The sequence below is a fragment of the Pagrus pagrus genome (genome assembly GCF_965226575.1).
Source record: "Pagrus pagrus genome assembly, chromosome: 14".
NCBI classification, from domain to species: domain Eukaryota; kingdom Metazoa; phylum Chordata; class Actinopteri; order Spariformes; family Sparidae; genus Pagrus; species Pagrus pagrus.
Window position 1 is genome coordinate 20,934,197 of NC_140198.1, and position 15,209 is coordinate 20,949,405.

The window sequence follows — 15,209 nt, forward strand, 5'->3', positions numbered from 1 at the left end:
ATACCTCCGCAGGGATGGATCACTTCCTCACATTCAGCGATTTTCATTTCTTGTACTAAAGCTATATTTGAAATCTAATCGTTTACTTTCTCGCCTTAAGAAACATCAGAACTCTATTTGGAGACAGTTGTAGGATGAATATTACAAAACTTTGGCACACAGTCTGGCACAGAGTCTCCGCCGTCGCTATTGTTAGATCCCAAATGCATGCTGGGATACCTGTCATCCCCAAGTCCACACAAGTCAGCCTCTAAAGCATCCTCTATAAAACTGGCAAAGAAGGTTCACTCCCATTTATTTTGACCGTACTTGGCAAGATGTGGACTTGGAACTGCGCTTGGGCGGTGACCAATGACATTTCACAAGTACAGACAAGAACGCAGATTAAAAGTGGCCTTAGGTGTGAGTGTTTCAGCACCAAGGAGAGAGACGGAGCTAGGTTTTTTTCTTGTGTGTGTGTATGTGTGTGTGCGTTTCAGCACCATGGACAGAGGCAGACTGAGAGTGACTGGGTGTGAAACACTGCACAAGCCTCAGTCTTAACTAGGGAATATTTTAGGCATTATTTTTGTAGCGGCAGAGCTTTAGAGGGAAAGTAGCGGGAGAGGGAATGAGAGGGAGGGGGAGAGATATGATGTAAATAAAGTCTCTGTGAAGAGAGTCTCTGTAATGTGTGATCCTGTATAACTCTCTTTGAAGGTTCGCACCACCTAAGCTCCTTCAAAGACAAATCTCGGGGGACAAAAAACCTCTGCCCCGCACAACTGTACAAGGCAATTTGGAGCACACACTCAGACAGCGGGACATCACAATAAGATGTTGCCGCGTTCTCCTCGAGTCGCTTCATGCGGCCACACATCTGTACGGTAGGGGATGCTCGCGTGTGAGTCATTTCAAAAGACACATTTCCGGGGACAAATGGCTTTAATGGCTCATGAATGCGTGTCTGTGCGTGATTGTGTGTCTGCGGGCAAGGGGCTTGCGGATACACAATAGCGCATGATGAGAGAGAAGGCCCTTTAAATGAATCATTGAGAAACACTGAGAGGGCAGAAAGGTAACGTGCAATCCCTCTGCAATCCTTTAACGCAGCTCTGTTACATGGCCAACGCGTTTGAGTTTTGATCAGCGTGAATCACAGGCATCTTGATACTAATTCAGTGCCAGAATAATAATGAGTCTGTACTATAATATTTACTACAGCATGGGCATGAATATGTGAGAAGGCGTTAGTCATCAGCCTAGCACTGTGGTTCAACACTTTACTGTCTTCGCTCCCTCCGACGCAGCAGGAGCTTATGCAAAACTATGACAACTGTGGCAGCTAATGCTGACCTTGCGCGCCCGCTGTGATTGTTGAAGTCAGGTGTTTTCCTTTCTAAACTGTTGAGTGTGTTGTTTCAAAATACAGCAACAGTCCATCGAGTTCATGACTGTGGGTTCAGCGTGGTTTCTGAACTGCTGAGTGGGCTGCTTGAGTTGAGAGGGATCGGCTTTGAGGCAGAAATGCACCATGTGAGTAGCATGAGAAAAAAATAACACAAATACATAACTCTTTCTGGAGAGGTAGGCTGAGGGAAACCTAGGTATAGATAAAGAAAGAATAACCCACAACATTCAGGAGTTTCTAGTTTATTAGCTGGTCCTTATGGGGCACGTTGAAGGCAGGTGATCAAACTGAAGATGTATCAGATGTGCAATTCTTGAAACTGTGGTTGGGATTGACGGGTGTATCGTGTCCTGGCATGCAAAGATTTACTGCCAAGCCCTTTGGTGGTGTCATGGCATTCATTCAACAATAGATCGACGTGACCACTGTTTTTCTCAAGCTTGCGAGCCCTGAGTGTGTCCTCTTAAAGCACAAGGGCGACTTGAATCTGCCTCTGTTGACTGATAAATGTGTTTCGCCAAAGGATAGACGTGATGTTATCCAGTAGGATGACTTTTTATAGAATATCAGTTTCTGTGTGCGTGTGTGGGAAAGAAATCTACCACAGTAGCCACATGATTTGTATGTATTTTTGATAAGACTCCAAGACCGTCTTATACTTAAAGGGGCACTATGTCGTTTTTGAGAAGAAACTCAAACTCACACAAAGAATTTTAATTACAATATTAATGAGGTAATAAAACAAGCTCTTCTCCATAACTGAATAAACAAGCGCTTCTCAGAGGAAAATAAGGTCCCCAGAACACTGTTTGAGGCAAGAAAGGTGGCGGGGTCCGCCAGTGAAACGGTATGAAACTGTGTTGTCCTTTAAGGTCAGTTTGTTCATTCGGTCATGAAAACGAGCAGAGATTGTTTGTTTAGTTTGTTAAGGTATATAAAAAAAAAATGATCAAAATGTCTTTCCCTACAGACACAGTGCTGGAAGCCGGTCGTAACTTTATGCCAGCAGACTCTAAACTGACCTTAGCTACTGTTGCTCTTTGGTAGTGGATCAAAGAGAGGCACTCGGGAACGTGCATAAAGTCACATCCTTTGGACTGTCACTGAAAATCCTTAACTGAGTCCATCACATAGAAACCCACAGTCCAGCAGCTTTAAACAACTCAAGCAAATCATCCACAGGCTAGGCAGCCGAGAGAGGTGGGAAAAGGTGTCTTTTTCACGCCATGTTATAATCAGCTCACATATGGTCGATAAAAAAGTCATTCAAACATGTTAATTATTACACATTTCTATACAGAGCCCCTTTGAAAAGGCTCTATCAACAGGGGTCAAAATGAAAAGCAGCAGAGATAAAGACGTTAATATCTGTCTTATTCACTTCAAAAGTGGCAAGATTTCTCTTTTATTGCAGTAAACTCCTCTGAATGCAGCTTTCTCGAGTGTGTCACCCTGCATAAAGTTTAACAAGATAAATGATTAAAAAGGATGTTTGTAGACTACGCTACGCGCTAAATGAAATCACACTCGGCGTATTGCTGCTGATTTACAAAATGTGTTTTTTACTTCTAAACTTTTTTCAAGCCCCGCTTCTTTAGAGCTTCGATTAATGAATAACCTTGCTTCAGAGCCATCAATAGGCTGAACCCGTACCTAAAGGAGTCTCTCTCTGAAGGCTCGCTTTCAAAAGTGCCAGCTGACTGTAAAAAATAACTAATAAATCTTTTCCCATGTGAGCGAACACAAGGGGAGGTTCATGATGTCTCTAAATGAAAGGGAAGTAGTTGTTTTGGTTAATCCTCGGGGTGTTCTGCCCATCGACTAATAAGGAGGAGAGATTCCTGGTTACACCCTACTGGCTGAAAGAGAGCCACTGAATATGCAAATGCATGCACATTTCCTGCCCTAATTGTTGCCTGATAAAGCACAAAATAGCCGGTCAGCACTGTGCGGCAGACTTTTCTGCATATGTTATCCATCTCGGCAAGTTTTGAGTCACACATTTGTTCTCAAGGCAACTCTTTTTCTTAAAAATAGGCCAGCACGGTGACTTGTTTCAGGGATAATTTGGTTCATTAATTGATATAATTTATAAATTAAACATGAAAGTGTCTGTAGATTTTATTGAAGAGGAGCCGATAAGGCGGTAAACCAATATGATTTCGTAAGATTCTTGAAAAGGGCTCATTATCATCAGAAAGGAGCTGAATTGTGACCCCGAGGGAGCACTGGAGTGAAGGAGCACCTCCATGCTTTTTATGATTTGGCTTTATGCTCTGTGAGGCCTCCTGGGTAATTTCACATATTCACGTCAGAATAGCCCCATCGACATCAGCACAGTCAGCTTTTCAAAAGCACTCACCTGCTCTCATTAACCGGCCCAGGTGTGACTCACACCTTACCAGTAAAGACGGATACACCGAGCTGTTAGTTTTAATAGCTCAGCTGTCAGCAATGTTGTAGAATAAAGTTGTGAGGGCATAATTGGCCAGCTGAGGCTTCAACACAGTAACCCTGAACTGGAAATGTGCAGGTTAACTGCCTGTAGCTGCCATCACTGTGTCCACCACCACCAGCAGCACCAGCCACACCACCAGGATGCCCTTCAGCAAGATATGAAGCTGCTGGTGCTCTGAGTAATGTTGCCAATTAGAAGCTGGAGAGCCATGTAGGTAGCAAGCAGGCTTACAGTGAAGGGTTGGAAACCTAAAAGAAAACTACAGATGATTTCACGTGAGTTCAGCCAAATGTCTGTTTTATTTTATTTTTTATTTTATTTATTTATTTTTGCACTTAATTGCTGACTTTTGGTTGCGTCTGGGGGCAAAGTGCGCTCAAGCCGCAGACCCGGTCACAACAAATGCGCACAAGCAGCCTGGAGACAAGGCGCAGGGTAAAACAAAGTGGATTCACTCTTCCTCTCGGAATTCACTACAAAATCGATTTCAGCACGCAGGCACATAGCCTACACACTCTTATGTAAAATCCATACTATCATAGTAATGAAAGTTCAAGCGTAGGCACGCAGGAGTGTGGGGGGGGAGTGCATAACGACTTCCTCCTCAGGGAATGACTTCTAATTAACGTCTGTGCGCACTAATCACCAGGTTTTCTCTCCATCGTCACAATGGGGCCAAAGATCTTACCCGAGTTCCTCAGCTTGCGGTTCCTGAACACCGAGATGATGACCAGCAGATTGCCCAGCACGTCCACCACCGTGGTGAAGATCAACACGCTGGCCAGGATTCCAATGACCCAGGCGGGGCGGGCGCTCCCCTCCGTGGCCAGTGTGCGCTCCAGCTGCCCCAGCCGCGGCTCTGTCCGGTTCTTTATGAGTGTGAATGTGTCCGGCATCACTGGCCCACAGCCCGACGCTGCTCTCACGTCCTCGACTGTGCTTTAAGTCCCGCAGGCACCGCCGGTGTGTCCTGAATGAGACATGGTTCGGAGTTCCACAAGAGCGCACGTCAAGTCTGGCGATGATATGAGTTAGTTGATGTTACGTGGCGTGACCTCTGTAAAGTTACCTTTTTTCTGTAATCTTCGCAGTAAAACTCATCCATCCATGTGTCACCGAAAAGGTGATCGGACGCGCGGCGGTGCCACACCTCCTGCCCGGTGAGGAAATCACTGGTCGCTGGGGAGATATTTCATTAAAGACGGTCCGGACCTCTCATATTTTTTGAAGTCTCCATCCTCCTCCGGTGTCCCTGGCTTGCTGGCTGGCATCTCGAACTCCCATCCGTCTGAATGCGGCCACGTTTGGGGGGTGGTGTGGGGGAGAGGAGGGAGAGGAGGGGAGGGAGGGAGGAGGCTACTCCTCTCTAAAATGTCAAAGCGTTGCACCGCCTCGGGAGTCCTTCTGAATTAATTTGCTATTCTCTGTGCAAACGGGGGGACAAATCGCCTCGCCTCACCGTTTGCGATGCCCTTGCCATGCGCCGAACTACGACGCAACCGGCGCGCTGCGTTGCGAGGCGGCAGTGTGGTGAATATGTCAGAGGAGCCCTCAGTCAGGCGCACAGCAGGATGTCGGGGAGGGAGAGAGAGAGACGCGGCTCCGCTAACAAACACTCGTTACCTTCCCGACTCCTCGGCTTCATGTGTCTCTCCCCGTCTCTCCCCCCACCCCTCGTTGCCTCCCGAGTTCCTCTCTCCCGCTCTCACGCCGAGGTGTGCGTGCAAACAAAGATTTCCCTCATGTTCCCGTGGCCGTTCCCAGCGTGACTTCCCCAGAATCCGTCTTTGATCTCCACACAATGCTCCGAGTCGGCTCCGCCACCGTGCGCACACAGCACACGGCGGTGGGTCCGCACGGGAAGTCCACTGAGCACACTGTGACTGTTTGTGTGGAGTGTTTGTGACAGATATTTTCTTTTTTGGAAGTAGTGAAAATGCACCTGAGGGCTGTGTCTGAGACGTCTGCTGCATCGGGTTCAGTGTTCAGCGCCTTCTCAACTAAACTTAAGGTGAAATGATCATAAAAAAACAACAGATGGGAGTCTGTCGATTGCAAACGCAATACACTATTGATTTGAACCATATCCTTTAGCATGCCTCCACCCGGGTGCCATTTATGGACTCTGGACTATGATTCACTTTGGTGCACAGTCCGGCCACAGAGAGTGGAGGTGGCAGTCTAATCCCATTCATCCCTTTAACGTGGGTGACTGGTGCCAACAATGCAGTCAAACTCTCCATCGGATCCACTGGATTTATATGTCGTCGATAGTGTCAGTGCCAGCGGTGACACATTGAGGCCAGCGCCATTCACTTGTTTAACTCTCTCCACCGCCGGCTGGCCGTATGTGGCTGCAGCGGATGCCCTCAAGCACAGCAGCAGGAACAGATTAGAGCAGCCCAGTGTCAGCCTCAAAGCAGGCTGATGTGTTCCACAGGCATGATGTGATGACCAGGAGACAGACAGCTCGGGCTGTGAGGTCAGCCAGGAAGGCGCACACACACACACACATTGAATGTGGAAACAATAGCAAGGGTGGGACTGAATGAATGCATAACATTATCACACATCAAGACGCTGCAAAACATGAATCGACTAATTGAAAACTGCACAGCCCTGATAAAGCTCTGCTGACTACGGAGGACACGCTTGACAGACTTCTGAATCTATAGCCAATGTGATTACCGTGTTTGCCCGCTCTCAAGGATCCTTCAGTTTCCCTAAGCACTCACTTATGGCAGTGAAGCCTATTGTGCAGCGGGAATAAAGGAAGGAATAGGGGAATTGGATGGATGACGCCCTAGAAGAAACCGGCCACAAAAACTGGGCATCAACACCATCCTCTTCAAGAACCAGCAGCTCCATATGGCCGTGTTCTGTCAGCAGGACGACGCGCTTTTATTAATATTGATGAATGTTTGTCGGCTTCCTCTCTCGGAGTCATTGTTCCGCAGAGAGTTTTGTTTGAATCACCAGATGGAGCCACCAAAACAAATATCTGGAGACTTGGGTGTGAAGAAACAAGAGGACCCAGCCAGGCAATACATACTAATACCAGTGTATCCGTTTCCTTGTCGCGAGTGTCTTTAATAATGTAACAAGAGGAACCATATTTGTATTGCAGTCATGGACACAAACAAAGCTATCCTTTTGCAGCACTTATTGAGATGACAAACAGGTTTGGAGGAGAAGGAAATTGCAGACAAGCATTCAGGATGGATAATACTGCAGCTGTCTTACTAAAAAACAACAACTCTTTGTGTCTGTCTGTTTGTCCTTCGCATATGTCAAGAACCGCTCATCTGATCTACTTCACACTTGGCAGATGTGCTGAGTGCAGAGTTGAATTTGGTGCAAACTCGGGAAGCGAATTGGGGAAACAACCTCGCCTGATCTCATGGGGAAGCAGACGTAAACAAAATGGAGATTAGCGTGGTGCATTGCAGTGAGTAAAAAACAAAAGCAGACGGTTTAACGAGCAAGATGAGTGGCCGGGGGAGATTTTTACGTTTCTGTCCACAGTGGTATGCTAGCTAGCATTAGCCTCAGGGGCTACAATGTTTATCGTTGGCCGGCAGCACCGCCAGCTGCTCCGGGATGCCTCACACATGGTTTGTTGTGATCTGGCTCAAAGAAGTCGTTCATGTTTGATATTATCGTGGCAGCCCCGATGAGTCTGTGAGCAGTTCAGGAGGTTAAAGACTGCATCTGTACACTCCTCACATTACCCGATAATCTGTGATGACAGGCAGGTTTAGAACGGGCACTGCAGTCGTTAGAATAAAACTGAAACACTGATTAATCAAATATGTTCATTAAGGGTTTGTGGGCGTTTGAGAAAGTCTGAGTACCATATAGGTCAATATTTGCTGTGCTATATTTGCAAATGTTGTACTTAAGAGTGTGAAGAACATTTAGTCATGCTGGTGGCATGGCTGTATGGGTGGTATAGTCAATCTGTTGGTCTGTTGGTCCAATTCTTTGGTCCAGAGTCAGACTGAAATGTCTCCACAACTATTGGATGGCTTGACCGCAAAAAACAGGCTGTTAATTACATAGTGATTGTGAAGAAAATGCTGAGAAACAAAAGTAAAATTGGTTAAATCAATTTAATATAATGGAAAGTTGTAGTAGTAGAATTAGAGTAAAGTAGTGTGTAACTACAGAGTGAAATTATTACAGAATAAAGATGTGTGGTGGAAATTATATGGGAATTAAGCTAACAAAATACTTTGGTTGTTACTGCTTATTCCCTGCATAAAGACTGTTAGCAGGCAATTAGGCAGCCAGTTTCATGACTTAGCGAAGTACTTCCAGTATTGTCAACCTATTGTAGTTATACTTTTCACTGTCTCACCTTCCAAAAAGCCAAAAAGAGTGGTAGCCACAGCTAGTGGTGGCCCAAGAGCAAATGATGTGGCAACTGCTGGAGATGTCACCATAGTTAACTCGTTTAGTTTCACCTGTCTGTGAATATACATTTGTTATGATGTAACCATGAGACCTCACAACTTGGTACTACATGCTAACAGGATACAAACACTAAATACTCAGTGGCTGCTAAGTATTATGTTAGTTGGAGTCCCATATAATTGCTGACCAATATATGATATTGCCCAATACTTTACAGTAATTCCTTATGCTACAACAACTTGTCATTATATTGATTTAATAGATTTTACTTTAGATATTTCTTTGCAATTTCTTCATATTACTATATCTGATGAATGGCCTGAAAATTAAAGGGTTGATTTTGTACAGATATTCATGGTCCTCTGAGGATGAATCCTTATGTCTGACGTGAGCTTTTAGCAGCTAACTGCTGTGCACAAAGGAATGAAAATGAGAATGAGATAAAAGTAGTTTTAGTACCACCGTGTAATTATCACTCTAAACACTTATAAGCTATAAATAGTATCTTGTGAATGTTACATGTAATCAACCTGTTAGCAGCACTCAGCTTTAAGACACTTATGAGAACAACCTTCAGGTTGGCCAGTGTTGTGCTTTTTCTTTGTAGCTAGCTCTATGTACAAGGACGACTTACTAGAATATGGATCAACCCTTTATGAGTGATCTGTGACTGGAAAATATTATTTGGGACATAGCTAGTTGGTTTTGTTGTGTTGCATGGGAATCACATCCATTGGTTTGTCTATCAGCTTATAAATGTAGCTGCAAAAGCTCCAAAATACTTTGATCCGTAAATCAAGGAAGTCTCAGAGAGATTTTGGTATAATCTGGATTTGCTATATGATGACAAGGAAGCTGACATAGACAGAGACTCACGGGACAGAGGTAGGAGCTCTTCCAGTAGTCTGGGAGCAGTGTCGAGGAAGGATTTTAATTTGAAATGTCAGGAATGTTCGGAGTAGTGTCTTCAGGTGTGACAGCGAGAGTTTGTTTTGGTGGAGGCTCCTCAGTCGCCTTGTAGCTGTTAGTCTCACAATCTTGTGCGTTGCGACTGTTCTTACACTCGAGTCATCAGATGGACTATAAAGGTTACTATCACAGGCAGTTCACGCTTGCACAGTTCAACAAGGACCTTACAAAAATCTTACAGTTGTAGCAACTTCAGCAAATCGAGATGCTTATTCTGCTGGCGAGCATAAAACCCCCCTGATGATCAAAGCACAATATAGAGCAGACCTCCTTTTTACCGAAATCAGATCTCAGCAATCTCGCGGGTGACAGCGTACCAATTCCTCAGAGCTAAAGCAGATAACAAGCTGAGCTCTGAGGCCCCGTGATGCAGCCAAATTTTCTCCACAGCATTCTGATCCATCATTCTGTCTCACCTCCGTTTAAGGCTGTGTTTCTTTTACGAGATCAGAAAAAAACTGGCTAGTGTTGTAATGAAGTCCAACATGGTTTCACTGAGGGCGCCTGTCAAATCAGCATATCAGAGCTCAGGCCCAGACCCAGAGAGGGTAAAACAAACATATCCCGGATAATGGGATTCAGCTTTTTCCGTGCTTTTTGTGTACTTTGCAGAAAGTGGCCATTTTCCATCCAAGTTTGAGTCTTTTAATCTCTTGTTATAATGTTCATGTGGCATAATCCCATGACATTTAAGCTCTTTCATCACACAAGGAAATCCAATAAAGGACATGAAGTATGCAGCAGAGCAGTTCACTTCCCCGTCTCGCACGTAGCCGTTTTGCAGGCATATGCCAGAGGATTGCCATAATAATAATCTGTTAAAACGGCAGGGGAGAGGGTGGCTGATGGGATATGGCTGGTCATGTACAGCCTCCCCTGCTCAGCCACACACAGCTGAGGGCTGCTCTTTGATTTGAATTCATATTGTCATACATGGACGTGACCCCTTCCCATTCGATTTCCCCAATCCCCCCCCCCCCCCCCAGTTGTCTTGTTTTAGCAGTGTGGGCATATTGTGTCTGATCGCACTCATAAGATTAAAGTATCCGTGAATAATACATGCGGTGAAATTGCTCGAGACACTGGCCGCATTTGTAATGGTCATGCGAGCGTTGTACGTGCACGTGTGCCTGCGTGCTCGTGTCATCAGAGGCAGATGTTAGGCACATAGATTAGGTCTGGCTGGGTGTGTAATCCTGGTGTTACTGAGAACAGCAAGGATTTATAATCACCCACACAGCTACCCCTCAATAAGCACAAACTGGGGAATGGTAATCTCTCGCTTACTTTTCCCACTTCTCCACTCATCTCTCGCCTTTCTTACACGATCTCTCCTTCATTCCCCCTCCTCCTTTATGTAACATCCTTTCATCCCTCCGTCCATCCCTTCACTTCCCTGCTGTGTCCAGCCAGATCTGGAGGAATGTCATTGTTAAAAAAAAAGAAAAGAAAAAAAGCAGAGAATAAGAAGGAGGAGGGGAAAAATGGGGTATGTGGGGGTAGGAAGAGGTTTTAAGTGGCTTAGCTGACTCTATGGTGTAAATGCCAGATGGTCCAATGAAAAGCCAGCAGAGCTAAAGGGACTGGCAGGTCCTCGTCGGGTTCCTCTGATGCATGATGAATAAACACGGCAGTCACTTTGTTTATTGCTCTCCCTCTCCCTCTCTGTCTCTGTCTCTCTTCCCTCGCACGCCCTCGTGTTTGCCTTTGGTTTGACCCTGTGTCTGTCACTAGGACAGCCAGCATGCCAGGAATACTTTAAACAAGCGGGATGGTCGTCAAAAGAGCGTGCCAGAGAGAGTAAGTTATTGGGACATGTTGCATAATCCTTGTCAGAATAATTTAATAAACTGTGAACCCCTCACCCCCCCCTTCTGACCCGACAGCAGGACTGTTTCTACCTGTGGTGTGTTGTTTACGTATCCATTGTTGATTCGGTGTGTACGGCTGGAGGCAGAGGTAATGTTATGTAAGGTTTTCGCCTGTGAGCATGCACGTCCTGTGGGTAATGATCCTTCTTTTTTCTCCCTCCAAGGATCCCCACCAAAAAAAGCCACAAATGAACGGGGTGGATTCAGAGAGAGCTGACACGCCACCTGCACCTTTCACTGGAGACATGTTTAGCATTTTATGCTAATTGATAAAATCTCATTTTCTGTGTTGCCTTGTCGTGACAGGCAGGGGTAATGGAGGAAACACAAATTCAGGTGTTGTGATCACGTTGGGGAGCGAGGCAGGCTGATTATTTTCGAGGCTGCAAAGTCAGTAATGGGAGTTTTAGACTGTCTCCCCGCCGTGACAAGTTTCATCCAGTTCCGTGTGCATTCTACACGGTAATGCGTGATTTTTTTTTTCCTGGGATGGAGAGAATAAAAAATCATCTCCCTCGAGTTCTGCCTTGTACCTGTTTGTGTCTTCTGTGGTTCATGGTTCCTGCAGGGAGAGAGAATAGAACTGGAACAACCCAGCCAACATTTGACTATGAGCTATTTCCATCTATTGCACTGACACAAACTGGCATGCACTGAAAGATATATGAAGTGTTTCCTTCAAAAGTGATATCCACTGTTCAAAAAAATGTAACACTTACTCTGACAAAATGATTACTGTCATAAAAATAAAGCTACTGCTGCAGCTGCTATCTTAAAATTGAACACTTTGCAAAATGGTGATTTTAAAGGATGTAATGACAGATCTTGAAATGTTTATAAATAATCTGAAGGTACCTTTTTCTCTCTCCCAAACCTGAGATACTCAGACACTCATGCTGCCTCTGAACCCTGACTGATCTTGGCGCATGCATACCTACATATTATATGTTTAGGAGTGGGCGAAAGCTTTTCCTTGTGTCAAATAACTGTGCTCTTCGTAGCACTGCATCAGAGAAAGATACAGTATTTTGGGAGCAGGCATGTTCATGTGAGACAGACATTAGGCTTCACATGGACCTCCTTGTCCCTAAATTGACCAAAACGTGTCGTATGTGACGGGGAAAATGAGACATAAACATGATCAGGGGAATGTCTGGTTGCCAAGGGAATGTTTTCTAGCAGACAGTCAGCCCGCTGGTGTTTCTACGAAGAGGGTTGGATGATAACAAGGACAAAGTTTGTGTGTCAACTCCACAGGAGGGGCGGGGGGGGGGGAGAAGAGGAAATAATCAAAAAGCACAAAGGTTCCTCGATGAATCTCCTTGTTAGTTCCTGAAAGAGTAAGTGGGAAGTGTCGACATGGAGCACACTGACCATCGCCTGCCTTCAACCTTTTGTCACTAATAAGGCATTAATGCCTGGTCACCTTGTGAGGATACAGATATAGCGATTTCAGAAATGCCACCTTACTCTAGTCTTGGTAACAGACCTTGTAGCATTCAGTAATTAAAGCTGCCTTAATTTGGAGTATGTGCAGAGGTGCATGCTCTATTAATTAACATACCAAGGCTGCAGATTGTGGTTTTCATTTTTCAAGCGTGGCTGATGACTGTTGTACAAGGCTCAGAACAAATTTTCTGCATAGATCAGGGATATGCTGCTTTTAGAGATGCACAGCCTGCATAATTTGATCATATCGCTGGGTCAGTGTGGAAAAACTCACAGGAACAAAGAGTACCACACAATAAGCCGGATACATCTATTCAAGTCAGCAAAGAAATCTGTTCCCCAGGTAAACAAAAAGGCATTTTGAGAAGATTACGTGGAAATCTTCTCAACTGTTGACAGTTTAATACAACAAAAGCAATCAAAGTCGTGATCATAAGAGCCTTTTCAAATGATCTCAAAACAAAATTTATTGTCCGACTGATTGTGCAGTTTATGCGCTTCTCATTACACAAGACATTCATGCGGCGTCATGTCTCCCCCAGGACATCGATGACTTTAAACTCTTCTCATTGAATCTGCCAGATTCCAGCCGGGAAGGAGAGAAAAACATATAAGAGGTGTGACGAGACTGCCTTAATAGAATTAAATGTTTTATGGGTATTATTTATCTTGTGTAGCCTGCGCAGAGACATAGCTCACCTGTGAAGGCACACCAATGCATATTCGCATATTCTTAAAAGTCCAGGATTTAGGGGGATCGATCTAATCTAAATATGTTTTCATGAGTCTATAATCATCTGAAATTAAGAATTGTTGTGTTTTCATCACCTTAATGAGGTGAGAATGAGCCTTTTACATCTACAGAGGGATCGGGTCTTCTTTCATAGATTCTGTCATGTTTTTACAGGAGCTTGGGACGGACATATAACAATACTGGCTCTAGGGAAGGATATTTTCTAAGGGAAGCTGCATATATTTCCAGCTGTGTTTGTGGCGACAAAACCGGCTTTTTTTTTAAGGCGCCCCAGAGACATTTCCATCCATTTTTGCGGTGTCAAAACTGACCATTTTTTACAGGAAGTCAGACCATGTCCATCCGTGAGTGTGGTGGCGAGCTAAACCATGATGCTTTCCTAACCAGGTGGCTTTTCTACCTAAAACTAAACGGAGCGTAAGCACAGCTTTGTGACAAAAGAGAAATGGAAAATTCAACCTGAAGAAACAGAAAGTTGCAACAGAAAGAAAAATCCAATTTTAACTTTAACTTGTAAACAGTGGTTTTGCAGAAACATGCTTGACCAAAGAAATGCCACCTCCTCCAAAACGCATGAACGCACACTGCCCTTGCAGTCGGGATGTTAAGAATATTTCAACAAACATAACAAAAAATGCTTCAAGATTAACTTACCAACCCTCACTTTAAGACAGATGCTCCTTATAATTAGGTATGAATCTGCTTGATTGGAGCGTATTCTTCAGGTCCTTGTAATGTGCAGCCACTGAAACATCCACACCTGTACTGTACATAACCGTCAGTGACCTGAAATAACCTAAAATCTGCAAAACTTGAAAGGCACTTTGGCAATGAAGTAGTACAACAACACCACAGAAAAGGTGTCTCACATGTTAGCAGTGTTGATTCACAGAATTGGGGTTTAAATTTCAGCCTTAGGGAGCTGCTGCTCTGTTTGCATGTTCTCACAGTATTCCTGCAGGGTTTCCTTCCACAGTCATGCAGGCCAGGTGAACTGGAAAGTGTAAAGTGCCCACAGGTGTGAATGTTTTTTTTTTCTTTCTTCCCTCCATGTGTTAGTCTGACCTGTCTGGGATGTTTCTCTGCCTGTAGCACGATGCGAGCTGGGTCACGCTTCAGCAGCCCACTTAGAGAGAAGACCTGAATAAGAATGAGTAAAGAGGATGAATGGACGGATACATCTTCATTAAGATAAATGTACAGTACTTACTGTCTGACGTGGATGGCACTCCATCTTTGAGGAGCCCAAAACTTAGTATGAATATTTTGGGCTGAGTAACATGTGCATGATGGTTTCTACACCACAAGGTATTTATTTCCATTTCAAATTAAACACAATTAGTCATGTTTACCAGAAGATACATGGTAAGTGTGAGATGGAGGCAGGTCATTGCAGCAAACTGTAAAAAAAAAAAATGACAGCAGACATTTAGTCCTTAAATACTCCTAAAGCAGTCACCTACGCCCTCTTTTGTTACGACTGTGCTGTGTGAACTGGAAACACAGCAGCATTTACACTGCGTTATCAACGAGGCGACCGTGTGTACATGTCTTGGGTGAGTGATCATGTACTTCACGGCTGCGTTTCCACATAATTCTCGAAAGCCTTTCAGCACATAAAGTCTGAAAATTCATATGGCATGTTAACACCAGGTGTGAAGTGGGCTAAATTCCATCTGAAGCACCGCTAAAAGCTCAGCGTTGGTATTATATACAAGGTAAATGTACATCAGGATCTGCGCTCATGAGGGAATCTGCACAGGTTAAAACGCGAGGTCAAAACCGTTTGCTGATTCGCATGGGTGAAATAAAAAAAATATATGTCACAGTTGCATTACCTGAAGTGCTGTTAATCATAGTTACGTGAGCCAGATACCCCTGATGATGCTCGTGTTCGTAAGC

At 44.5% G+C, this 15,209-nt stretch overlaps 1 protein-coding gene and 1 long non-coding RNA gene across 2 annotated transcripts in view; one reads left to right on the forward strand and one right to left on the reverse strand.

The window, feature by feature from the left end:
* The window catches only part of mtnr1bb (melatonin receptor 1Bb), a 37,923-nt gene extending 32,470 nt beyond the window's left edge, over nucleotides 1-5,453 (reverse strand). The window contains exon 1 of the mRNA XM_084373292.1: nucleotides 4,537-5,453. Within this exon, the coding sequence (XP_084229418.1) occupies nucleotides 4,537-4,744 (208 nt within the window). The 5' untranslated portion in view covers nucleotides 4,745-5,453. The remainder of the gene's footprint in view (nucleotides 1-4,536) is intronic.
* LOC311269242 overlaps nucleotides 1-15,209 on the forward strand; it is a 122,019-nt gene that overhangs the window by 105,501 nt on the left and 1,309 nt on the right. The gene's annotated exons all lie outside the window — the stretch shown is intronic.